Source organism: Poecilia reticulata, chromosome 7, assembly GCF_904066995.2.
Source record: "Poecilia reticulata chromosome 7, P_reticulata-male-v2, whole genome shotgun sequence".
Lineage (NCBI taxonomy): Eukaryota > Metazoa > Chordata > Actinopteri > Cyprinodontiformes > Poeciliidae > Poecilia > Poecilia reticulata.
The window spans coordinates 19,414,866-19,441,420 of NC_088836.1; the positions used below are offsets into that span (position 1 = coordinate 19,414,866).

General features: G+C 39.1%; 1 protein-coding gene across 3 annotated transcripts in view; it reads left to right on the forward strand.

Annotated features, from left to right (window-relative positions):
* Positions 1-26,555, forward strand: part of plcg1 (phospholipase C, gamma 1) — a 37,924-nt gene that overhangs the window by 7,597 nt on the left and 3,772 nt on the right. For 2 of the 3 annotated variants that reach the window (XM_081609074.1, XM_008413884.3), the window contains exons 3-31: positions 6,444-6,593; positions 6,736-6,829; positions 6,914-6,961; positions 8,449-8,533; positions 8,670-8,753; positions 9,096-9,118; positions 9,205-9,277; positions 9,370-9,471; positions 11,569-11,687; positions 12,183-12,268; positions 12,416-12,536; positions 12,730-12,898; positions 13,374-13,496; positions 13,733-13,834; positions 15,429-15,616; positions 16,444-16,644; positions 16,831-16,950; positions 17,709-17,889; positions 17,994-18,071; positions 18,154-18,257; positions 18,398-18,491; positions 18,633-18,702; positions 20,174-20,334; positions 20,528-20,624; positions 20,720-20,944; positions 21,079-21,227; positions 22,714-22,828; positions 23,986-24,147; positions 24,266-24,354. In XM_081609074.1, coding sequence (XP_081465200.1) covers positions 6,444-6,593; positions 6,736-6,829; positions 6,914-6,961; positions 8,449-8,533; positions 8,670-8,753; positions 9,096-9,118; positions 9,205-9,277; positions 9,370-9,471; positions 11,569-11,687; positions 12,183-12,268; positions 12,416-12,536; positions 12,730-12,898; positions 13,374-13,496; positions 13,733-13,834; positions 15,429-15,616; positions 16,444-16,644; positions 16,831-16,950; positions 17,709-17,889; positions 17,994-18,071; positions 18,154-18,257; positions 18,398-18,491; positions 18,633-18,702; positions 20,174-20,334; positions 20,528-20,624; positions 20,720-20,944; positions 21,079-21,227; positions 22,714-22,828; positions 23,986-24,147; positions 24,266-24,354 — 3,413 coding nt within the window. Of the gene's footprint in view, positions 1-6,443; positions 6,594-6,735; positions 6,830-6,913; positions 6,962-8,448; positions 8,534-8,669; positions 8,754-8,782; positions 8,987-9,095; positions 9,119-9,204; positions 9,278-9,369; positions 9,472-11,568; positions 11,688-12,182; positions 12,269-12,415; positions 12,537-12,729; positions 12,899-13,373; positions 13,497-13,732; positions 13,835-15,428; positions 15,617-16,443; positions 16,645-16,830; positions 16,951-17,708; positions 17,890-17,993; positions 18,072-18,153; positions 18,258-18,397; positions 18,492-18,632; positions 18,703-20,173; positions 20,335-20,527; positions 20,625-20,719; positions 20,945-21,078; positions 21,228-22,713; positions 22,829-23,985; positions 24,148-24,265; positions 24,355-26,555 lie in introns of those variants that run through there. The other variant, XM_008413887.3, reaches the window with a different exon arrangement.

Here is a 26,555-nt window from a genome sequence, read left to right on the forward strand (position 1 = left end):
CATAATTACTTTCATTCATGTTAAGGCATGCAGCTGACTGAGCAACATCAACAGAAATGTCTCATGTCTACAGGTGGTCAAATATTTTTGAACTGAAAACCTTTGCTGTAATGCTTTCGGCTCCCTGTTGTCATCTAAAATCTGACATCCAGTAACTTGAAGAAGCAGTCAACATGCCTCAGTAAAAAATGGTTTCCTTTTTAAAGAAACTTTTTACACCTTTCGTAGTTTCCCTAATGTAATTTTTAAGCTCTTCACTGATTCCGAACATGGTTAACTTAGTCCTCTTCCCTCAGATTCAACAACCACATAAAAGTTTGTCAGTATGACATGATGGTGCTTAGTAGTATGATATGTAAGCCTGTTGCAATAAATCAATTAATCGTATAATAAATTAAAACTGGTAGTTTTGTTGTTTACCTGTCTGAGGTTAATTATTGAAAGTTTACAGAGACTTTATAATTCTTTATGGTTTTGGTTGTGTTTTGATTTTATTTCCATTTTATTTTTTGTTCAGAGTTTTTTATTTTATTTTGGATATTTAAAATAATTAAATTGCATATTAATTGTTCTTAAAAATTCAATCTCATTGATGTTTGAGAGACCAATAAATAATGTAATTCTTGGATTATTATGACAATATCATTATATTATTTAAAATTCATCTCGAATCAAAAATATTATTGTTTATCACAATAATTTCTTTATTATCCAATTTATTATCCAGTAGATTTTTTTTGTAATCGTGACAGTCTTAATGATATATTTGGGTAAAGGATAAAAGGATCGACTTTTACTATTAGGCCATTGGATCACCTATCAGGGTGACTTTTACTAGTAAAAGCTGCACTTTTCTTGAATTTCTGTACATTTTTACCACTGGGACAGACGCCTCTTGAGATTAATTTGTCTTTGCTGTGCCAGCAGTGGTCTTTTATCTCTGGATGTAGAAGGTCAGTGGGGTCAGAGCTGCATGACAAGGTTCAAAAGAGTCTCATAGTAGTCCCAAATATTTACAATGTGATTACAAAATGCTCCAAAATACGAGTGTTGATTGGATTTTTAAAGCATAAACGATCACAAACACAGGTGATATGTTTTATGTACACATTTACCCAAATAATGAGGTTACAAAAGTCTGTCAGCTGCAGAAAAGTGACAACTATACATTGTGACACTTAAGTTTAAAGCAAAATCTAATGATTAAAGACTGTTTCTATGTAAGTTACAGAATGTGATGAAAGAAAAGGACAATTGTAGAAAGGTTTCACTTTATTGGGCTTAACTAACAAAGTCAAGTTTCTATGACTCGTGAGCAATAGAAACTAATCATTTGTTAAATTATTCTGTGGATTCATTTTCAGTCACAGCCTTTTTACTTTTCATATATATTTTTTGCAATTGACATTCTTTCTTTCAAAAAATAGTTGTATTGTGGACCTTTTTGAAATTGTGATGTGAAGCTTAGCCTATTCTGGCTGGTTTCTATAAACTTTGTGTTGGTCTCTCACTGTCTCACAGCCTGAATAACCCACTGACATGTCTTAGCATGTAGCAAAGAGTTTCATTTTAAATAACTTCAGGTTTCTCGGAGAAATAGAAACCAGGTTCTATAATCAAACAAGGTTTTTCTGGCCTTCCGGAATGGTAGTTGATTATTTAAATAGGGAGCAGCAACATCAGTATGCTGAATGCCAAGTACTGTTTTGCTGCAAAGGTGAAATAATTTAGTTTAATTTTAAAATTGTAGCATCTTTGAAATTAGCACAGTTAGCAGTGTGTGCATTACTAAAACGGCTTTCTCCAAAAGTATTGTGAGACTTCTATAAAGGCTGTCTTCATTAGCAACAACAATTTTGTGCAAGTGTTGCTCTCTCTCACTGTCTCACAGCCCGAATAACCCACTGACATGACTTGGCGTGCTGCAGCAAGTAGAGTTTCATTTTAAATAACTTCTTGCGTCTGTTCATGTTTCTTTCTTTATTTTCATTATGAAACTAAAAATGGCTAACGTCAAGTTTTCTCTTAACATTGTCCGCAGCAAGAAGTCTTCTGTATTGTGCATTCACCAATTGGAAAAATAAACATTTGAGTTTATTATTGTTAAGCTATTATTAATCAAGGCTGATTAGGCTGAAAATTGTGCTTTTTCTGTCAACAGCTCAATTTTAGGTGCATCTCTATTGAGCGCAAACATGAGCTCACCAGCTGTTATCTGTTGTTTGCAAAGGGCTTAAAAGAGTAGATTTCTTCCTAGGTGTAACTTCTAAAGTGAATGATTTTAAAAGTAACAGTTGTTACTGCTAGCGATACTGCAAAAAAAAAAAAAAAACTACTTGGAATGCAATAGCCACTGGCTAACGATGCCAATGAATACATATTTTGCATTGCAGTAGGCTATTCAATCTGCTGGATGAACTCTCATCTGCACTTCAGATCCAAGGTCCTGCATCAACATGTGAAAAGCTCGGCCCTTTCTCCTTGTCTTATGAATAGTGTGGAGATAATCTCTTGATACATTTTTGGATTAACCGATTATTAATTGGATAGCAAAAGGTGCCTAATATGAAATTATTTTTTACAGTATTTGTACCAGTTTAAACTGAAACTTTAAACACCACTTGAGGTAATCTGAGTTGAACACATTTGCAGACAAACAATTTTTGTGTCTTTAATGCAAAATGTATTTTTATTTTATTTATTTTTTTGACAGTTTTGGCATAGTTTCTGCACTGGCCTTTTTCGAGTATGTGCTCTACTTAACTAATTTTTTAAACTGATTATCAATTATTTCATTAATTAATTAATCATGATTAATCATTCCAGCGTCATTTCTCCTATCATGCAGCGATCTGTTCAACATACGGAGTGATGGCGTACCGTGTGGAAGTGCCTTCAGAGTACTTTTGCACTTTACTCTAACAGGAATATGTGATAAATTTGTGTGTCATGTCATTATGCACCATTACGATTCGCTCAGAGACCAGAAAGTGGTTTCAGTGAAGCCAGGTGAATGTGTAGTGTTGTTTCAATTGCAGCTGTTTACTCTCGCACCTTATGTGTGTGTTTTCTCACAACGATCATATTTTCAGTAATCTGACAGTCTGACCCCATAAACAGCTGTTTACCGTTTACAATAAAAAAGTTTATTTATCAGGATTTTCGGCAGCATTTAGCTCAAATTTACCTTTTAAAAAAACTCTTGTCTTACTTTGCTGAGAATGGAACAGAGCTAATGTGCTATTCTGTCACAAGTTTCTGCCTCTTGTTATCCCCTTAACTATTTCAAGACTTTAAACATGGAAATGAACGTAAGGGCAATCTGTTAAAAAAAAAAAAATCATAAAATATGTCCTATTTTCTTTTTAAGTAGCAAGTCATTCATTAGGATCTGTGTAGCTGATTTGTAGAAATGCAGTGAGTTACTTGTATTCATGTGTGGAAAGTTTTTTTTTTTGTCGCTGTGACCTGCTTTTTCCAGCCCTCCTGCAAAAGAAGGGCACATGCACTCAGCTCAGACCTCTCGTCTCTTTTCTAGGTGACGCACTGTTTTTGGGTTTTTTACACTCGACACTCATTTCAGAGTTTTTTATGAGATCTGTATCAACAAATTAGTGGAACACAAGCACGCAAGCAGAAACGGCTTCTGAATGAAATGAGCTCCAATAAAAATGTTGCCAATTTAGTCCTTTTTTTTTCACATTGGAAAACGAGCTCAGGTCTGGAGCAGAATCGATCCAGTTTAAGTGTTTTGGAGAAGGTTGAGTTATGTTGTTGTGGGCAGCTGTTTGAGAAAAGAGGAGTCTCCAGTTTAACTTGAGCCACTAAACTTACTAATGGGGATTGTGTAGTGTCATATTGTGAGCTATAGTGTTTCTTGAAGGATCCACTTAAACAAATAATACGGCAGTAGTCTTAAATATTTAAATAAAAACCTGAAGCCGTATTAGTTGCTCGTTCGTGAGCATTTTTAGTTAAAAGAAACAAATATGAGGACTTTGTTGTGGAACTGGGGTTTGCCCAATATGGAAGGAGGAACTGAAGAGGGTGTGTTGCAGGAATACCTTCTGTCAACTCCCGGGTTAGGTCACACCTCTGGCTATCGCCTTTACTTCCCGACACAAGCCTCCAAACATTTTGACTCAAAACGACTAACATTAACTCCAGCTCCCCTGCAGTCAACGGATGTCTGCTGGCTGTGCAGTGGGTGAAGTAAACTGAGACAGGAGGTATGACTGGCAAGCTACGAGAAGACCTAGTTTTAAACTACACGACAAAAGAGCATGCACACTGTCACCTATGCACAAGCACAGATGTGGTGTGTAGGCGACAAAAGCACAGGATGTGTGGTACGGGGGCAGGAAGAGGAGCAGGAGCTGAAAGAAATGTGTGTTTTTAGCAGGAGAGTTTTGGGTTTTCAAAAGCTACTAAAGTAGTACCGACAGGGACCCAACGTATTTCTTCAAGCCTTTTACTCTTGACTACTTGATAATCACACACACCAAGACACACCTTGGAGATGACAGAATCTATTTGCTGTGTCTCTTTGCACCATAGTTGGCTCAGTTTTCTGTTAGAATACGGATTGTAGTGTCTATGATGCAATTTGAAGTGAATTTATTGGTTGCAAGCTTCATATTTGTCTCATTCGTGTTGATCGTTATCTTTGTACTGTATGGCACGTAAAGTGATCATTTGTGGTTTGGCTGATGCTCTCAGCCTGTGCTTCGTGTCATTAGAGGGCGCATGAAACGTGTTACTCTGTTAGCTCAACTGTTATTTTTAACATTTCTATACATAAGACTTAAATGGAAAAAAAAGAAAAACATTTCTTAGGAAGCTTGAAGCTATTTCAGTAGGTATTTAACATTACCACAGAATTATGTCTTAAAAAATGTTATTTACAGGCCCAGAATGGAAAAGGTTGTTAAGCTTTACTAATGTTGTTTTTTTCTTTGTCCCTGTTAGGCAAATGTTGGTATGCGTTTCTGACTATAATAACCCAGAGTAAAAATTGTATTTTCACATCACAAGATTTATATCCAGTCAAAATAATCCAAATAATTTTATTTAAAACAAAAACTACCAATTCTTGCTTGCAATAACATCTGTTCCTAAAGTTTAACGATGGATGTATTATGATGCTCTTAACTATAAAAAAATTTTTTTTATTATTTTTTTACTGTAACGTAGAATAAGATAATAAATATGATGCCAATATTAGTAGTAGTTTTCAGCTGCTTATTCCACAAAATATGAAGTTTTTGATTGGGATGCAAAAAAATATCAACATTAACACGATGTTGGTCTTTTGTTTTGTTTGTTATATCTATGTTGGTCCCATAACTAAAACCGTGCTGAAATCAATATCCAGTGTTTATTTCCAACTTGTTACCGTTTCTGTTTCAGGAGGGAGAAGGAAGCGAGGTCACTATGTGCTATTTGTTTGCTCATTCTGACAGTGATGCAGTGCAGGATTGTGGGATTTTTAACTGCAGCAGAGAAGCAATGCCAGCGATGTGGTCGTTTTTTGACTCTTACGAAATCTAGATGTAATATAAAATACATTGTTAAATATAGGCCATAACAGCAATATTAATATGGATATTGATATCGGGCAAAAAAAAATTCTATTGGTGGATCTCTAGTTGTTGACATTTTGCTAGTCGGGCTGTCTGCTCCAGCAGCTAGCCTGTGGTCAGCTGCTAAACACTAGTGGATAGGACTCACCCTTTTACTTTCCACACCCTGAATGACTGTGATTTTCCTATTTGGAAATATCCCCAAACATTGAATATAGTTTTTCTTAGGAAGGTCAAAGAGTAATGATGTTCCTGCAGGCAGTTGTCTGGCAGTACGTTGCATCAGAATAGCAGAGGCGACACTGCATTATTCCCTGAAAGGATGTCAAGGGGTGGAAAATTTCCAGAAACCTTTCATGGGAATTTTGGTTGGGAATTTGTGGAAATATTACAAATTGTAAACTTTCCATGAGAAAATAATTATAAACACTTTTTTAAAATTCGTATGCATTCATGCAATATTCTCAAACAATACCATATATAAAATATATTTACCCTATAATGTCAACAAAGCTGACTTCAAGAAGTTCACGGACTCATCTGAGCGTTCCTTAGTCCTGTGTTCTGGGCTTCAAAGTGCAGGTTCAGTGGCAGAAACCATGTGGGCATGTGATGAAGGAATGCACAGTGCATGCAGGGGATGTTTACTTAATAGCCCAGCAGTGAGTAGAGTACTAAGTGCATGTAATTAAGGAAATGGTATGGCAAAAAGTGTTTTTATCAGTTTTTAAAAGCTTGGGTGTATCTGGATTCCAGTGAATGGCCCCGTGCCTAGTTTCCCTTCGTCTTTGGAAACGGTCTTGAAAAGAAATGGCAGCTGTTTTGTTTTGCTCACTGTTTTCTGTGTTTCTGCTCCTACAGTTGACATTCGAGAGATCAAAGAGATCCGTCCTGGTCAGAAGTCCCGGGACTTTGAGCGCTATGTCGAGGACTCTGCAGTACGGCTTGACAACTTCTGCTTCGTTATTCTCTATGGCACGGAGTTTCGCCTTAAATCCCTCAGCTTGGCAGGTATGCGCACAAACATTCTTCATCTGTCATTGTAGCAAACCTCAGTCAGTGGAAAATGGGACATTTTCTTTAAATTATGACTGTTTTTTTTATATGTAGTGCCTTCATATTTGTGACTCTTGTTTCTTACTACTTTCCTCAGCAACATCTGATGAGGAGATGTCTATGTGGGTGAAGGGGTTAAAGTGGCTCAGGGACGATACATTGAAATCGCCAACACCATTACAAATAGAAAGGTACACTAAAGCAAACACGTCATTATCATCCAAATTAGTTTTTTTTTATTAAAAATGTTAAGTCCATTCATTCTCATCTTCCAGGTGGTTACGCAAGCAGTTCTATGCTGCTGATCGCAACAGAGAGGACAGGCAAGTTCTAGACAGCACAACTAAATATTTTTCATTTATACTGAGTATATAATCTATATATGCACATAAAGTGGAATATTTCAAGCCTGTGTTTCTTGTAATTTTGATTATTATGGCTTACAGAACAGAGTCTGTGGCATGGAAGCAGTAGATCTGGTTTCCCTTATCTTCCTTTTGACAACAGGATCTAGATTCTCTGTGGCACAGGCTCATTCCAAAATTGCTCTCAAATACTTTGTCTAAAAATGATACAGACTCAAGTGTTTTCAAATAAAAATATAATGATAAATGCAAGTTTTAGCAGTTTTTCATTTTCTTTTATGGAATTATTGCTTCGGAGTTCCACAACAGAATTACACTAAGAGTACAAATTATATTTGTTTAGACCTCTTTTTGTTGCCATTAAATTGAAAACTAGATGCTTTTTTTATGTTTTCACAAATCCCATCAAAGAAAATGTAACTATTCTCTTTTTGCAAAGGTTTTACACTGTATGACAACACATTGTTACCTGCTGTAGGTATTTCTCAAAAATTGTCAGTTGCACTTTTTTCAAAAGGACTCTAGTGTTGATTTGAAAACAAAAAGCTTACTTTCTTTTGAAATGAGGACTTTTGGCCACTGAGCAACAGTCCAGTATTTTTTCTGTCCAGTCAGCAGTTTTCCTCTATTACTGTCCTACTGACCCAGACTGAGACGGGCTCAGAAAACCTTTGCAGGTGCTTGTGGTTGATTAACTGATTAGAGTCACTCAATGGGCAACTTTTACACAATGTTCTTAATTTCTATAATCCATCTATAAGCCACAATTATCAAAATTATGAGAAATAAAACCTTAAGTGTCTCCGTACAGGGAATTTGTATAATATATGATCTTCACTTTTTGGATTTAAGTTTTTAAAATTGTCTTTTAAGTCTGACTGCAAACATTCAAGTTCATTATTATTATTTTTAAATCACTTGGCACTTTTAACTTTATGATTTTGGCAAAACAAAACAAAAAAAGTTTGGTTACCACTGCTACAGAGAGCAAGATATTTTCTTTTAGTTTGCTTTGTGAAATGCCTTTTTTTTTTTTTTTAGATCAGCAGCAAGTAACTTTCCTTTTTCAAGTGGTTGTTTAATAATCAAGAGTAAAGTGAACTGGTTCCATCTGGATGCTGGGTGTTTTTGTCAGTGCTCAGTTGAGGTGTAGTGAAGGAACTGACCTAAGAGCCAAACACTAGCCCCTCTTCCTGCAGCAGGAAACAGACCGCAGAGCACGAAGGAGATGTGCAGAGATGTTTGTCTGTAACATCCCTGTCTTTGTTATTTTTTAAGGCTATTCTCATCGCCTGCCAACAATTCCAGGCTCTGTAGTAGAAGCGAAGCAGTAGAAAAATAAATCTGATCCAATGGTGTCCAGGCTTGGATGGATTTTATGTGCTCATGCATTTTAGTGTTTAATCATCTTTGTTCTCACAAAATGTGCCTGTGTGTGTGCGTAGGATATCCTATAAGGATCTGAAGAACATGCTGAGCCAGGTCAACTACAAGGTGCCAAACATGAGGTTCATTAAAGACAAACTTCCGGTACCTCTCTCCGTCTTATCACAGACCACCTTTCCATTCTCTCTCCCTGCCCACTTCCTGCTCCACCATAAGATTTATGATTTTTATCGTGACGGTTCTTCCTTACGCACTCATCCTTCTCCTCTTGCTTTGTAAGGACTCTGAAACCAGGAATGGAGACGTGACCTTCAGCCAGTTCGCCCAGCTTTATCGTAACCTCATGTTCGATGCGCAGAAAAACGTAAGTGCAGACATTTTATGTGCTGCCATCGCTCTTCCCCTCCTGCGATCCCCTGCTGATTCCCACTTCATCCCCCATCTGTGTGTTCTCAAATGGCTGCGAGATCAATATGCACCGGCTGAAACCCACCAAACCCCTCTAGTGGAGGCCATTAGGACACACATATGAGCAAGCAGGCAGACTCTGGTCACATTAAATGGATGACCCCAGTGGCCTCACCCAACCTGCTGGAAGTCTGTGTCTGTCTACATAAGCTGAACTACACACAGAATTAGTACAGCACTGTGATAGAAATTAACTAAAATATTCTGTTTTCTATTATTTTTTTTTACCTCTTTTCAGGTGGAGATCCCTTTTATGCAAAGGTAGGTTCTAAAAATGAGACTCTGATATGAACAGTTAATCTTTTTTTGAATGTCAGTTGTTAATTTCCTGCTTCCTTCTCAAACAGGTTCATGGGTAACGTAGTTGATGAAAGGATCACCCTGGAGGATTTCCAGAGCTTCCTCGTAGAATTCCAGAAGGTAATCCCTCAGCTATTTAACATGTCACTGAATTTGTTTTGGTTTGTGCTCTAATCTGACTGTATTTTTTATTTATCGTTTGGGCATTTAAGGAACTGTGGGCCTCGGACAACAACAAGGTTCAAGAGTTTATGTTCAGCTACCTGAAAGACCCCCTAAGGGAAGTGGAGGATCCATATTTCCATCCAGAGGAGGTAAATAAATTACCCTCTTCTATTCTAAGGGTTTCACCTGTTAATGGAAACATTTCAGATGTTTTCAGAAGTAAAGTTTTCCAATGCCCCTCTGTTTTCTGACTCCTACGCAGTCATAAAAGGTTATTTACCAAACTGCTTCATGACAGTTCTGCAGAATGTGAAGGATGCTTTTGTGGCCACCAATAATGTAATGACTTAAGAGGAAAGGAAGTTGGTGAGAACCAGTCTGCTGGAGACGCTGGCAGAAGTTAGACAATGCCTTTGGCTAACAAGCTGGACCAGAAACTCAGTTCATTAAAGTCATTTTACTTTGTTAGCAGTTTGCAAGATGCTGCATTATATCTCACTTGTCACCACTGACTTGTAAAGAAAGTCAGAGTAAATCATCTAAAAACCACTGCAGAAACAAAGTAGCACGGAAACCATACATTCCACACAGAAAGGCCTCAACTTGGGTTTGACTCAAGAAACTTCTTTCTGTACAGAAACAGTTGAACCTGCACTACTGCCTGAATATTTTTTTTTAAAGCATTTGCAGCACTCTGTAGAATAATTGATTCCAGGATTGACTTTGTCCAGTACTGCTGTTTCAACCAGGACCCCATCTGAAATGGTACCAGTGCTAAATTAGTAGTTTAATCAGCCTATTTTTTCTGTTTTAAAAATATTTTTAGTGTGTCCTGTTGAACAATGTGGTTCTAAGGTTAGTTGTCAGTGGAGCGTTGTCGCTTTAAATAAAGGAGAAAGGGAGAGAGGTGAGATGAAAAGTTTAAGAGGAAATGAGACAAGACTAGAGAAACAGAAGGATAAAGAGAAAATACCCTAGAAGTCTGCTACTACACCTTCAGAAAGAAAGAGGAAAAAAAAACTGAACTGAGAAACCATAGTGACAAACACCCACCTGGGACGGCGTTGTCACTGATAGCAGATGATTGGAGCCACAGACATTCAAAGATCTTAAACCAACCTGCTGACCCAGGAGGCAATCCTGTTCATTCCAGATTGGACCACCCAAAGGATTTTAGATTTTAAGCCAGAGATTATCAGGGTGCGTATAACGGTGAAATGGGCCTCAACTATCTTTCCTTTAGGCCACCAAAAACAAAATCCAACAACTTCTTGTTCCATTTTCATATACTGACTAAAAGTTGAAAAAGCATTACCGTAGTTGCATTTCAAACAATCTGTAATTATTCTAAAAGCACCCTGGACGTAATGAACAAGATGAACTTTAGTGTTGGTAGCATTTTTTTTTGTTTGTTCATTTTAAGTCACTGCAAAACATTCTCGTCTACCCCTCTGTTTGATTGTTTTATGTGTTTCGGTGCTGAATGCAAGCTTATTATTAGGAAGTTGGGCAGATGGAAATAAATGTGGTGGAAAAAGTGTCAAAGCAGAAGGAATAACTGCATCCCGGAGAGTACTGAAGTAAAAACTTTCAAAAAGGGAGTGGACTGCAGCTTACAGTCTGGTTCATGAAGTCCAGTGTGACGTTTACACACATCATCTGTTGATGCTCCACTGTATTTTATGAAATAGGGTGTCAGTGCCATCTATCAGGACATTTTAGACCATGTTATGTCTCTCCTGATGAGCTTTATGGAGATGCTGGTTTAAATTTTCCATCTGAACTTGATACCTTCTTATACTGCCAAAAGTACCAATACCTGGTTTAATCACCATGTAGTTCAGACAGGAAAAACCTGTCTGATCTTAAGGTCATCTATTGTCTGACGTTCTTGTCAAAATGAAAAGGAGGAGACATCACACCCAACAATGTAATGGGTAATGGTGGCTAGTTAAGCATCCTGAGCTTCTTTAACATCTGCATTAATGCAGTAATTTATGCAAAATCAGGCCTGACCAAGCATTACATGCATACTCTTCAGTGGCCTGACATTTAAGGATTAAATATAATCTGTTATTGCAGTGTAGTTTTGAGTTTTCATCTGCAAGCCGTAACCAGTTTAAGATATATCTTCGTGTTCAATACAGAATTTTCACTTTTTGAACTGGGCTGACGGTGGATAAACCAAGCCAGGATTTCTGAAATGGTTTCATTCACAAACTTTTGCTCTTTTCTCCTCTCTGCAGTTCCTCACATACCTCTTCTCCAAAGAGAACACCATCTGGGATTCCTCCCTGGACATGGTGTGTGCCGAAAACATGAACAACCCCTTGTCCCACTACTGGATCTCCTCTTCGCACAACACGTAAGAAAAGCTGCCCCCATGAAGAATGTTTTCTTCTGTCAATTGTAGTCTGGTCCTGGGAATGCTGCAGCCTGGCATCCACTTCCCCAAACAAGACTTTTACACTGACTTCTTTTATCAGATAAAAGCGTATTATTTCCTCATTATGTCCCAGAATAATATTCATGCTGGTATTGAGTAAGAAGAAGTAGTATTTTTCCAGGCATTGAAAAGTGTGAGAAAGGCACTTCTGATGATAACCTTTTGTCCTGGAAGTGAAACAATACTTTCTGAAGGGGGTGAAGTGAAAATTCCCCATGTTCCTTTGAGTCTGTTTGAATGGATATGAAACAAGAACTTCTGTTGACAAAAGAGAAACAGGACTTGTAATTTTGCTGTGCTTTTTTTTTATTTTTTTTTTTTTTAAATACGTAAACAAAGACACTGTGTGTCTGTTCTTTCTGGTTGGCTGTTAATGTATGAACTTGCATTGTGTAATTGCGTGGTTATTTTTAGCTACCTGACGGGAGACCAGTTCGCCAGCGAGTCGTCGTTGGAGGCATACGCCCGCTGTCTGAGAATGGGATGCCGCTGCATCGAATGTACGTAAGCACACGACCTGCTCTGTTATCATAACTTTCAGCCTTTTAGCTAAACTGTGACGGTGACAGTTTCTTGGGTGTATGCACATACCATCATGTTTTCCTCGCTGCGTGGTACTAAGAATAAAGCTGTGTGTTTGCTTTCAGTGGATTGCTGGGATGGTCCCGACTCGATGCCAGTTATTTATCACGGACACACCCTCACGACAAAAATCAAGTTCAACGATGTTCTGAACACCATCAAAGACCACGCTTTTGTCACATCCGAGTGAGTCTTCCCGTCTTCGCCGGCTTGTTTTCCTCCTTTATGACTTTTATTCTCGATAAGATAACGGAAGACTAAGAAAAGACTAAGATCAGAAGATTGCACAGAGAAAAGAATCTAGATGCGTCATCCTTTATCAACACGTGTGTCTGCATTAACAGATATTTTATCGGTTTAATCTATACATCTCCCTCAGGTATCCCATCATCCTGTCCATCGAGGATCACTGTAGCATTGTTCAGCAGAGGAATATGGCCACCCAGTTCAAGAAAGTGTTTGGAGACATGCTGCTGACCAAAGCAGTAGATATGGCTGCGGACGGCCTGCCTTCACCCAACCAGCTCAAAAAGAAGATTCTCATTAAGGTCAGGCCTTAAGAAAGCAATTAAGGGCTTCTAATATTATTTTTTATATCTTTTTGCAACAATTCTGGATCTTAGCTTCGTCCTCCCTCTGATTAGGAGGGTGGGAAGAGGATCTTGCTGATTCCATCCAAATAAATCTAACATTTAAAAAGAAAATTTTTTTTTTTTAATCAAGAAAATAAACCTTATCCTATTTGTAATCATGGCTCATCAGACAGGGTGGATCCAGGTGTTGCACTAATATCCACATAATATGGTTCTCACTTCCTGGTTCTTTGAGTGCTGTGGCTCAGTGAGTTAGTTTTTTTAGTTACTTATCTGACCATTTATTTATGTCGAATCTTTTCTATATTTAGATATTGTGTTGCTCTAACATATATTTGTCCTTTAACACTCTTAGTCTTTTAGGAATAACATTCTACGCAGGTTAAAATGTTGCTGCTCCTGACTGTCCTTCTCTTTCTTTGTGCCTCAGCATAAGAAGCTGGCAGAGGGCAGCGCCTACGAGGAGGTGCCGACAGCCACACCTTATTCTGAGAATGATATCAGCAACTCCATCAAAAACGGCATCCTTTACCTGGAAGATCCCATTAACCATGTAAGCATTGTTACTGTTTGGAAACTGCAGAGCTGCTGCCACATGAAAGGCTGTTTAGCGACAGATGGGTGGCTGGAAAGTTGCAGCTCATATCCCCAAGTCTTCCAGTTGTTCTAAATGTTGTAGATGTAATGAAGACACAAAGTGCTGCAGTTTTTCTTATCTGTTGGTTTTGAAAGTTTTATACACTTTTTTATTTTTATTCTATTGCATCTTTTATCTCCTTATTTTTACAGGAGTGGTACCCTCATTTCTTTGTCCTGACTCACAATAAGATCTACTATTCAGAGGAGACCACCAATAACCTGGGTAATGATGAGGATGAGGAGCTCAAAGAGGTTAGTACAAGGCTGTTTGTTCAAAGTGGGGCCCAGGAACTATATGTGGCCCTGAATTGATTTTACGTGTGCCCCGTATATGATATATGAGTATATCATATACTCATTGACTTGTACAGCTTTGTGCCCTCAAATCTGATTTTGGTTTCTGTATTAAAACAACTAAACACAGAACTGTTCGCAAGTAAAGAGTTGCCGAGATCCTGTTTTATTGCTAAGAAACAATATTTTTTCAGTTTTCTTGAGCCCAAAATAATAAGTAGTGTATTTTCTGCACTATAAGGCGCACCTAAAAACCTTCAAAAGCCGACAGTGCGCCTTATAATCCGGTGCACCTTATATATGGACTAATATTGAGCCACAACAGGTCTAGCAACTACGGCAAGCAGCCGCCGACTTCATTTTCCCCATAGAAGAAGAAGTGAGCGGTGCATGCTGGGATAGTTGTCAGAACGCTGGTTTGTTAATAAGGTTTGATAATACGTTTAAAGCCAGGGAGGCAGAGGGGCGGGGGAAGAAAGATGGAGACTGCGGCGGCAGCTTGTCGGTTGGTCTGTGTTACCCAGAAAGCAGTTGGGCACAATATCGCAACACTAACACCGTGAGTGAAACAATGACTGGGGCAGCCTACTATATAAAGTACTCAGGGACCACTTCTTTACAAATGTGGATGTGTAATAATAGAGTACGGAACAAATTGGCAACCCAAACTGTAGCATCTATTCTATGTGCCTTATAATGCGGTGCGCCTTATATATGAAAAAAGTTTTAAAATAGACCATTCATTGAAGGTGCGCCTTATAATCCGGTGCGCCATATAGTGCGGAAAATACGGTAAGCTAGCTGCTTTTCATTAAACAAGGAAAATGTGCAAAAAACCCTTCTTTGGATCTATGATCCCGTTCCTAGAAGCAAAAATTGCATTACTGTATTTGTTTAATTAAAATAGCTCATGCTTAGTTTATTGTTGCGTTAATGAAATATAAAAAAATCACTGTTTTTGGAAATTTTAGTTTTAAATTTTTTTTGCCCTGCATTTACTTTTGAGCTGACCAGTTCTATGGAGGTTATTTTAATGCTGTATGCAGGGTTTCTGCTGGGTGCTAAAATGTCTTAAATTTAATAATTTCAATGTTAGACATTCAAAAGTTGGGCCCAGATTTTCCATATTAGTTACATTTAGATGTGCTTAAAATTTCTATGTTCATCCGTTCTCTGCTCTTTGACTTTTTCCGTGTTCAAATCCATCATTACATGCAAGTTTTGTAATTCTGGCTGATTCAAAACTACAAGATTGAAAGCAAACAGTGCATTAGGAAGGACTTAATTGCAAAACGTTTGAGCTATTTTTAACTAATTTAAGTAGACTATTAGGCATAGAACTTAAATATTTCTAAGGGTATTTTTGGTCTTAAATTGAAATAATGATGGTCTTAAAAAGCATCCAATTGAAATTAGTGAAACTTTCACAACCACGCCTGCTACTCCAGAAGATAAAGGTGGCCAATGAGGAAACTGTATTAAAGCTGATGTTTTCTGCAGAGTATGGAAACACAGTAGCTGCAGTTTTACTGATGTCCTTGTTTCTGTTAAGGTGCTCAATACTATGGACCAGCATGTGACGGAGAAATGGTTTCACGGAAAGCTTGGCGCTGGGCGGGACGGACGGCAGATCGCAGAGAGGCTCCTGTCGGATTACTGCCAAGAGACCGGAGCTCCTGACGGCTCCTTCCTGGTCCGGGAGAGCGAAACCTTTGTAGGAGACTACACACTGTCGTTCTGGTAAATACTAGAGTCACAATGCTTTAAGACTTTTCTATGAGACTAGAAAAAAAAACCTGAGAATAAACTGAGATCGATCTGTTTATTAGGAAGTAACAAGCAAATTGACAAATTATGAAAGTGTTGATCTACGAGGTTTCTTCTTGTGATTGCCTTTGAGTAGAAGCAATGAAAACATGTTTGGTTCATGATGCTCGACGACTCGTTGGTCAGAAACAAAACGTACATCAGTTTTTATAACACCTGTTGTACATATTAGTGGAGGGCTGCTGGTTCCGGCTGGTGTTTCTATCTTGAATCTGTAACACAGTTGAGCAGAAAACAAACCAAAAAAATAAAGATTTTACATCGACCAGTCAAAGTTCAGCCTTGAATTGAAATGCACTGTGCTCAGGAGGCCGGTGCAGAAATAAACGTCTAAAACAATCAATGAAAGGAAGCAACGTCTAAAATAGCAGCCACCATTTCTCCTCAGAGATATGGAGGTTGATGAGGTCGTACAGAAACGCTTCAATAATTTTGCAGATAAACGTGGCCCTGCATGCTGCTCAGACATGCATTGCTTTTCATTTTGAACAAATTATGCACCAAATTTTTTACGATAAATTTGTAAAATAAATGTGTATTAGTAACGATATGCAATATGATTTTATTTAGTTTTGTCTTGGGGGTCAGTCAGGCATTTTTACAACGTCCAGTGTCAGGGAAACATTTTACCATATTGAGATTAATCGAGGCAACTTTCTGCCAATGCACGAACAGTGAAAATACGAAGCGGCACCCGGTTGTTCTGACTTCCTCTCCTGTCCTCCCCTGCGGTACGCTAGGCGGTTGGGGCGCGTGCAGCACTGCCGGATCCACTCTCGCCAGGAAGCTGGCAGCCCCAAGTTCTACCTGACGGATAACCTGGTGTTCGACTCGCTCTTCGCTCTGATCACCCACTACCAGCATGTGGCGCTACGCTGCAATGAGTTTGAGATGAAGCTGACCGAGCCGGTGCCTCAGACCAACGCTCACGAGAGCAAGGAGTGAGTTTGCAGGAGTCTCTTAAATTTCTAGAGAATGTTTTGATGGTGTTGTTGTTCACGGACGTATTTACTGTGTTCTTATTTAAACTCAGATTTTACCTAGCTTTGTTTTCTCTGATAAATCGATAACGTGGAACCATAGAATCAGAATGAAGTTATTCATGGTGTGTTTTGGGTTGTTTGTAGATGGTACCATGCCAACCTTTCCAGGAGCCAGGCAGAGAACATGCTGATGAGAGTTCCTCGTGACGGGGCTTTCCTAGTCAGGAAAAGGACAGAGCCCAACTCTTTTGCCATTTCGTTCAGGTAACTCCATCCTGATGCCCTGTTGATTGATGCCTATATTATCCTTTTTAATCTATAAAGAGCTTTTATTTTAATTGACTAGACCTGGTTTAGCCATTAGCTGTTAGTGCAGCTCTCCGGTATTGATGCCCCTGGATCCTTTCTATGTTTTGTTTTATCACTCTTAACTGCAGTGTTTTATTGGGGTTTTATGTGATGGACAAACACAATCTACTATTAATAAGGTGGAAGAGAAATGACATGTTGTTCATCTAAACTAAAGTGAGCAGTCTGTTTGCATTCAGCTCTCTTTGCTCTGATACCCCTAATAAATTTCTGTGCAGCTCATTTCCTGCAGCAGTCGCCTAATATCCAGAGTCCACCTGTGTGGTTAATCTTGCTATGAATACCACAGGATACACTGAGCATGTTAAAGAAGTTTTTTTGAACATACACTAAGATATTGTGAGATCTTACAGTAATATCTTATATTTTGATATTAAGATATGATTAAATCTGACAGAAATCCCTAGGTTTAAAAACTGCCCATAATGCAGAAACGGGGGATTCTACAAAGCAATGAGTAATGGTAACTGGATTCAAGTGTAAACTACAATTTTTGATTTTTAGTTTAAAAGACTTAATTTTCTATCATGGTGTTTGTCCAAATACATTTAAATGTGGCTGCAAAATGTCAAAACTTTGTCGGGCATTGCACGCTTCTAAACTTTATATCTCATGTTCTCATTATGACCGTGTGGATTTTTGTTTGGTTTCAGGGCCGAGGGTAAAATCAAGCACTGCCGAGTGCTGCAGGAAGGTCAGGTTGTGTTGCTGGGCACCTCAGAGTTCGACAGCCTCGTCGATCTCATCAGTTATTATGAAAAGCACCCCCTGTATCGGAAAATGAAGCTGCGCTATCCCATCAACGACGACACACTGGAGAAGATAGGCACTGCTGTGAGTGCTATCCGTTGCGTGTTTACTAGACATTAATTATAAATAAACAAACTCCACCAGTCGGAACGCTCCACAGTCTGTAAACACTGCATGTTGACCAACAGGAGCCAGACTACGGGTCGCTGTATGAGGGCAGGAACCCGGGCTTTTACGTGGAGGCCAATCAAATGCCAACTTTGAAGGTGAGTTTCCAGCGTCTCTGAACACTCGCGCTTCCTCACCGGTGGCGTTTGTCCGTCTAATAACCCTCTCTGGTTGTTCCAGTGTACAGTCAAAGCCATGTACGAGTATAAAGCTCAGAGAGACGACGAGCTCTCCTTCTCCAAGAACGCCGTCATCACCAACGTAGACAAACAGGAAGGTGGATGGTGAGTGAGAAGTGCAGGAAATTGTTCTTCCATTCGCAGAGATTGCATTTTTTTCTAGGAAGAAAACAAGAGCAGTGAGTGTATTATAACAGAGTGGCCCTGTGTTAGAAATGCACTTTGACTTTTTGTGTTTGGCGCAGGTGGAAAGGTGACTGTGGAGGGAAGAAGCAGATGTGGTTCCCTGCAAACTACGTTGAGGAAATCAGCCAAGCGGCAGCGGAGCCGGACAGAACTGTGAGGATCGTTGCCTTGTTGTTTATTCTGCTGATCATCACTGATCTCTCTCATTGGATCCCTGCATAATGTGGAATAAAATGTCAACAGAGATCAAACACTTTGTAATCTGTTTCTTTTTTTGTCTTCTCTGTCATGCAGGAGATGACAGAAAACAGCCCTCTCGGAGATCTGCTGAGAGGAAGTGTGGATGTAACTTCCTGCCAGATTAGTGAGTAGCCCCTCCACTTCCTGTCAGCCTCTGCTGCAGGGCTGCAGAGCAACCTGCTACCTTGACAGCGGGCCCCATTTCAGGCTGAAAAATGGAGGCGCCTGCTTTTTGCGTTATTACTTTCCTGACTGCCGTTTTATCTGCCTCTTTTTTTTTTAATTCATTGCTCATAGGCCTTGATTATTTTTATATAGCTTTTCACACGCTTTTATCTCATAGTTTGATCATGTTCACACTATGAAAACCACAGTGAATTAAAAGATAAGGTTGTTCAAATTTTACCCACTGAGCATTCATTTGGAAACCAACGTAAAGCTTCTGTGTAGACCTGTTTTATCAGTTTGCCTTTAAGCCACCAGACTGCCGAGTTTTGACAGTTTCATGAAGAAAACGATAAAGTTTACTGTGCTGGTTTTCATTTTATTCTCTCATTGTGAGGAGAATAACATCTGTCTTTAAGTGTCAAAGTGTCAAATTTTTTAAAAATATCAGAGATAAGCTGAGTTATTTACTAAGGAAAACATTTAATCCAAACTAATCGGATCCTGTGTGGAAAAAAAGGGTTCAGGTGTAAACCTCATCGCTGCGCTTCAGGTTTGCTTCCCCTGCAAACACCCAGTGAATATAACGAAGCCTCTGACTGAAGACTGTTGCTGTATGAGCGGGTCATGAACATGCTTCCAGTTCAGTTTCAAGGCAGCAGAGATGATATTCCACAGTAACTCTTTCTGGATGATGACATCATCACTTACCGTGTTTTCGCTTTTGCCACCGCTCTTTATCTGACCATGTGGTTAGAAAGCTGGGCAGAGAAACGTTGGAGTCAATCTTTGCCCTTTTATTATCGATTTAACAGATAGTTTGAACTTCCTCCTTCTCCCTCTGCTCTTTGGTTCTGCTCTGAATCCAAGAAGTCTCCTTTTCAATTCCTCTAGCATTTGGAATTGTAGTTTACATATTATCTGAGCCGTTGAGATGCTTATCAGCTGCTCCCGATTGTAAAAACTATACCTTGTTAAGGTTACATATCACAACAACTGGCCAAAAGTTTAAAAAACAAAAAGAGGAAAAAAAAAGAAGAGAAAAATCTGTCCAGCTGCACAGCATCCAAAACAAGAGGAAATAATTATCCTAACATCCATTGTCTCAGCCAATAAAAGAAGTATGAACAAATGAAGTTAAATATTGTCCCAGCAGATTCTCTTGTTGTATTTTTTTTTGCAGCTCAACATCTCCATCTAGTGGCGTTAAAATAAATCATTTTCATTTAAAAAAAAAAGTGAAGCAAAACATCTTCAGTCCAATTCTTAGTGTTTTGCACGTAATCTAGATTTAACTGGATCTATTATTTGGTAACTTATGTAATTTGTGTTTTTTAATTATTTATTAACCATGGCCTAATGGAAGCCCAACATGATATGGTAATGTGTTCTTTTCCCTCTTTTTTTCATTTTTCTTTTCTCCTCTTCAGTCACCCGCACTGAAGGGAAGGGCAGCAGACCGTTCGTCTTCTCTCTGGTTCAGAATAACACGGCGCAGGCCACTTTGCTGGACGTGGCTGCCAACAGCTTAGAGGAACTTCAAGACTGGAAGACAAAAATCCAGGAAGTTGCTGCGACTTCTGAGGCCAAGGTGAAGACGCAGATACGAGATGCGTGCCAGGAAAGGCACAGAAATATGAAGTCTGTCTTCTTTATAACAGCTGTAAATACTTAACAAGCACCAACAGTGCGGTGCAGTGAATGCTAATGTTGTTTTCACACACACTGAGCTGTATGCTACCCTTACTGCTGCCATGTTTACATTTTTGTGTTTCTGTGCTCAGCTGGAAGAGGGCAAGATAATGGAGAGGAGGAAGAAGATTGCATTGGAGCTATCAGACCTGGTCATCTACTGCAGGCCGGTCCCGTTTGATGAAGAAAGTGAGGATTACACACAACCTCCAGATAGCGATCTGTGATGAAGTTGAACCTGTTCTGAGATCAGCCGCGGTTCCCTCCCTCTCTGCCTCACTCAGAGATCGGCACGGAGCGGGCCTGTTTCCAGGACATGTCGTCCTTTCCCGAGACCAAAGCGGAGAAGTACGTCAACAAAACCAAGGGGAAGAAGTTCCTGCAGTACAACCGGCTGCAGCTGTCCAGAATCTACCCCAGAGGCCAGCGGCTCGACTCCTCCAACTACGACCCGTTCCCCATGTGGCTCTGCGGCTCCCAGCTTGTCGCACTCAACTTTCAGACTGCTGGTAAGTCGTAGTGCAGACAGAAGAATTCATCTTTGTTTTTGTTTTTTTATTATTATTATTATTATTATTATTGTTTGTTTTTTCCCCCCACTCATTTCACCTTCGTTGTCTATTTCCTCTCCGTCTGCCCACAGACAAGCCGATGCAGATGAACCAGGCGCTGTTCATGCTGAATGGAAGGAGCGGCTACGTCCTCCAGCCTCCCATCATGAGAGACGACTCCTTTGATCCCTTCGACAAAAACACACTACGCGGCATAGACCAAGTCTCAATGAAAATAGAGGTAAAGTCAAAGGTTTAATTCTAGTAAGAGACGATAAGGAGAGTTCAAGACGGCTTGGAAAAGTTGATTAATTGCGGTTTAGCTTCATTACTTATGAAATAAAATCAAAAGACTTGAGACGTGTTTAGGTACAACAGCATTAGTTATAGTTTTGCATGACAGAAATGAATGTAGTGAAGTTAAAATTTTTGAATTCAAATGTAAAAAAGCCTGGAGGTGAAATATAATTAGAAAGAGCCGGAAACGAACTGAAATAGAACCGAAAGGGGGAAAAAAAGAGTCTTTATTTAAAATGTAACTTTGACATTTTATTATTAGATACATTTTTTTTAAATGGGTTGTGCGCAGATAATTTTTTTCTTGAACTGTGCATTCATTCTTAGAGTAATTAGAATCAATTAAAACCCACTTTAAATTTGAGGCTTTTAATTATTTCTGTACATTTAGGGTTTGATTAATTTTCCACAGACGTTTCTATTTTGATTCATGAGGTAAGGACTTAATGGAGTCGGTCATGTGTGATTTTATACACTTCAGCTATAAAAGTTAAATAACTTTAAAAACAGAAAAGACCCTCTTTTTTTTTTCTTTTTTTTTTTTTACCATAAATTTGTTATTCCAGGTGCATGGGGGATTGCTTTTGCGTTTTTTACTTTTATTTTTTTTTTACACTTTTTAAGTTAAAGGTAAAATTATTTCTACCTTTTGGTAGAAAAAGTATTAGAGCAATAGAAACGATTCTGTACGGTCAGAAATCCTATTTTTCATCTTTAGCTCCTTCCATCAATTCTTCAGCTACTTTCAATCAGAAGAAACATGTTGGTAAAATGAAAAGATTATTTTAAATGTAATTTTGCCCTTTACTGTCTTTGTTTTGTTTGACTTCGACACGGTAAGTGTTGCTGCGACATATTAAGGCGTCTTTCAGCAATGTTTGTATACTTCAGTTGGTTGTTGTAGGGAGCACAACTCGGCAAGAAGGCTGCAAAGATGGGAAACCACCTCCTAAGAGGAGCTGTGAGATTGTTGTTCCCCCTCAGCTCAGTCTAACCAGGGCTGTCTTTCACATGCTTTCAGCTCTTTGTGGTAATTTGCCACAGAACAACTTTGCTCACAGCAACCTGTTTTTTTTTTTTTTCTTCTTCTGCATGCACTCTTCACCGCGCTGCACGTTTTCTATGCTTGCAAACTCCCAGACTGCATCCGCATCTCAGAGATGTGATTTTTTTTTATTTATTTTTTATTAAATACCTCAAAACGAGTCAAAAGCAGTTTTGCAATAATTGTAAATCAAGCAGGGTGAGAAATCATAAATTTCAAGCTGACTGAAATTATATGCAAAAACTAGAAACAAGCCATACAAGTCCTGCTCAGCAGAACAAATCTAGATCTAAAAAAAAAAGTAATGAATGATTGCATGTGTATTTGTAGTTTGAGGTGTGATGATGAATATGAATTTCGCTGCTTTTTTTTTTTTTTTCTTAAGGTTTTGGGCGCTAGGCACCTCCCGAAGCACGGCAGAGGCATCGTCTCTCCTCTCATCGAGATCGAGGTGTGTGGGGCGGACTACGACAACGACAAACAGAAAACGGAATCCGCAGGTGAGCGCTGCTTCTACTGTAGCCGCAGCTCTCTCTTCCAGGAATGGGCCTGTGCGCCAAAACCGTAGGAAGGAGTTATTTTTAAATTTATTTTTTCATTGTTTATTGGATCAATTACCTTTTGTGTAAAATTTCCTTTGTGGTCCTAGAAAAACAGGAAGTTGTGCAAACAATTTGGCCTTGTCTGGGAATACAAAAGCAAAACATTGTGCAGCGTTGACATAATCGTAATTTGTCAGGTGGAACGGTTAGCGTTGAAACTTGTGGGGGTTTTTTTCTAAACATGTTGTAGATTTTAGTTTTTGTGTTTTTCAAATGAATCCAGTTGAATGAGTCATCAGAGCTTCTATTAGTGCAGTGATGCTCTGATCAGACCACATGCCCAATAGCATGTGGCTCCTTCATGTCAATAAAAGCCGGTTGGCAATGTTGTAGTTGGTGGAATGTGGGAAAGGAGCGCCACACTGCCCCCTGGTGGCAGAGCCACGATGGTGTCTCCAAAGTAAGCGTCATTCACAGAGATTTTATTTTAAAAAAATTTTATTAATCAGATCCCCTGTCTGGGCTGGTGATGTAAAGACCAAATATTATGTAGTATATTCCAGTCATTATACTAGAAAATCTTCTCTTGGCTGTTATTAGTAATATTGATCTGAACTGAATGTTTTAGACCTGATTTTTCTGTTGGAGGGAGTAATAAATGAATGCAAACAGTTCTTCATAGGTTTCCAGCCGGTTATGTTTTAGTGCAATTATTCTGCATATCTTGTTTTGAGGAAAATGTAAAGTTGATTAAATCTGTGGATACATATTGTATAGTTCTCATGTTTCTCTAATCATTTATTTTGTATCAGTTGATGAGACTGCTTAGCGATTATTTATGAAAACTTCTCATCAGCCTCGTATCTATGATTTGGTTTGAGAGCTCTGATTACATAACTTATCAAAAGGGCTGATATTGGTATACAACAATGGTTTTCTGAAGAATAGTAATAGAATGATTATTGGAAATTATTCCCTCATACAATCAATCAATCCATTCTAAATCAAATTAACCTAATGTAACGATTCAGTAAAGAAACAAAACAAAAGCTCAGCTCAGTATTCCTGGATTTCTGAGCGTCTCATGTTGCTCCAATGTTTGCGGTCTCTTCCAGCCGACAACGGCCTGAACCCGACCTGGCCCAGGAAGTCCTTCTCCTTCACCGTCTGCAACTCCGCCTTTGCTTTCCTGCGCTTCGGGGTTTATGAAATCGACATGTTCAACGACCAAAACTTTCTGGCTCAGGCGACGTTCCCCATTCAGAGCCTCAAGACAGGTGTGTGTGTGTGGGTGTGCGTGTGTGTGTGTGTTCCCCAGATCTTTGTCTTTGAGAGGAAACTCTCGATGCTGCGTGGATGTAAACAGTTGTAAATGTGTGCGTTTGTGTTTTTCAGGCTACAGGTCGGTACCGCTGAAGAACAGCTACAGTGAAGATCTGGAGTTGGCTTCTCTGTTGGTCCACATGGAAATCACCAGAGGCAGGGTGGGTTAGTCTCTTTAACCGAGCTCCTTCTAAACCTGCTGGGTTATAAAAGCCATAAGGCAGCATGCACTTGCTACATATAGATGTTATTGTTTTGTGACTAAGAAATGATTTTAATGCTAAACCAGGAGGTTTAGCTGTTTTTAGTCGAGTAAAGCCGCAAGAGTATTTTATTTTCTCGGCTTTATGCAAAGACGGTTAAAAGTGTCCAGACACTCACAACTCTGGGAGAATCGATTCTCTCACCTATGAAGAAGTGATACTCGTCTATTTACAGATGCATATCTGGAGCTGCATGTTCACACCTGCTCTAGGTGTGAGAACATGTCACTGACCAGTGTGAGATGGGGGGAAAACGTGTATATATTTTACAAATTGTTAAATATAATTCCAACCTACTAGATTTGCATTGATATTTTGTATGTAAGTGTTATATTCTAGGTTTTAAAATGCCTTAATTTATTATTTTAGACAAAATCTTCAAATCAATATCGTCATTGATGTTAAACCATGAAGAGATTATGGTATCTCCATAAGACGGCTTCTGCCACTTCTGTAGTTTTGCACCAAAAACCTAAACTTTATGTTGTAAATGGGGGATTTTATTTCGGTGTCGGTGGTGGTGTTCACTATTTAAAATGTAAATACTATTTTTAAGTCAATTGCACTTGACACCAAATGGCAGAATTGTACAAACTGAATAAAATTTGTTGAGAAATGTTCCAGTTTAGTTTTTTTTTCTTTTAAGTCTTCGGTTTTTACCATTGGATCGGGTTTCGGGGGGTACGATAGTTTCAACACACCGCCTTCACCGACGTTTGCTTGTAACCTTTACTTAACGAGAGAGGAAAAACTCACCGAGATTAAAAATTTCATTCACCAGCGTCCTGGGCTACACCACAGCAAAACGAGACGAAATTTCGACCTTCGAAACGTTTTAAATATAAAAGTTAAAACGGTTCAATGAAACCGTTTCCTCAGTCTTTCGATCCTGCTATAATCCCTTCCAGTAATGAGGAGCAGAATGTTTAAAGCGCTCTTTCCCAGTTCTGTCCTGGTAATTTGAATCTTACTTCAGAGTAAGACTAGACGCAGGAGCTGACTGGAAATTCACACCAAGTAGAAATGGAGTAGAAGGATGAGAGTAGCGACTGATGAACAGCAGGATTTCCTCCTCCTGTCATCAGCCGGTGAATTAATCAGACTTTGAACTGGAGCTGTTTGTGGTTCAAAGAGTTACAAATATAGATCAAAAACTGTGAATACTGTGAAAGTTCAATACTTTCTGTTTCTCGTTTGTTAAACCTTTATGCACATTCTTTAGGTCAGACTACAGAATATACTGGCTGGCCCAAAAAGAGAATCGTTTTCATGTTTTGTAAGAACGCGCTCAGCTTTTATTACGGCATTTTCTGTGACATCGTTTCGGCCCAGTGAGTCGTTGTCGCCTTGTAAAATTCCTCCACGTCATCGGGGAAGAACCAATGAGTTGATTAAATAACCTGGTCCTTCAGGTCAGCTGACCTCATAATGCTGCTGAACTTTGACCTGACCAGATCATAGTACTGCCCCAACAGGCATGATGGGTGCTTCACTTCATCTGCCTCTCTTCTTACCCTGATGCGCCTGTCGCTCTGGAAGAGAGTAAATCTGGACTCATCAGATTACATCTTTATGCCTCCGTCCAAATTAAAGCCTTTTTTTCTCCGGTTAGCCTCACTGATTAGTGGTTTTATGGTCACACAGCTGTTCAGTCCCAGTTCATTGAGTTTCCCATGACGAAATGCTCTTACTTTCTCTACCAAAGATCGCTGATTTCTACTCTGGTTTATCTTTAATTAGGTGTCGCCAAACGTTCAGTTGATCACAATCGCAAATTTCTTTTATCCAGCCACATAGACGATGGTGGTTTCCCCTTCTCGTTTTTAATAATGTATTGATATTAGCTTCTCCAGTCTCCTTAGACGATTTGTCTGCTTGATGCCAATGATTTGACTCTTCTTAAACAGACTAACATCCTTGTTTAAGAAACGAGAGGCGGCTACTCTTTGCATCAGCTGGGGTGGAAAAACGTTCCAGCTGGAAGACGGTCACCAGTGTAACAATAGTGTCCACCAGTGTCCTGCTGGAAAAAGAACCCGGCATCTCCGTGCAGCTTGTCTACAGAAAGGAAGTGTGAGCTGCTGTAAAACTTCCAGGTA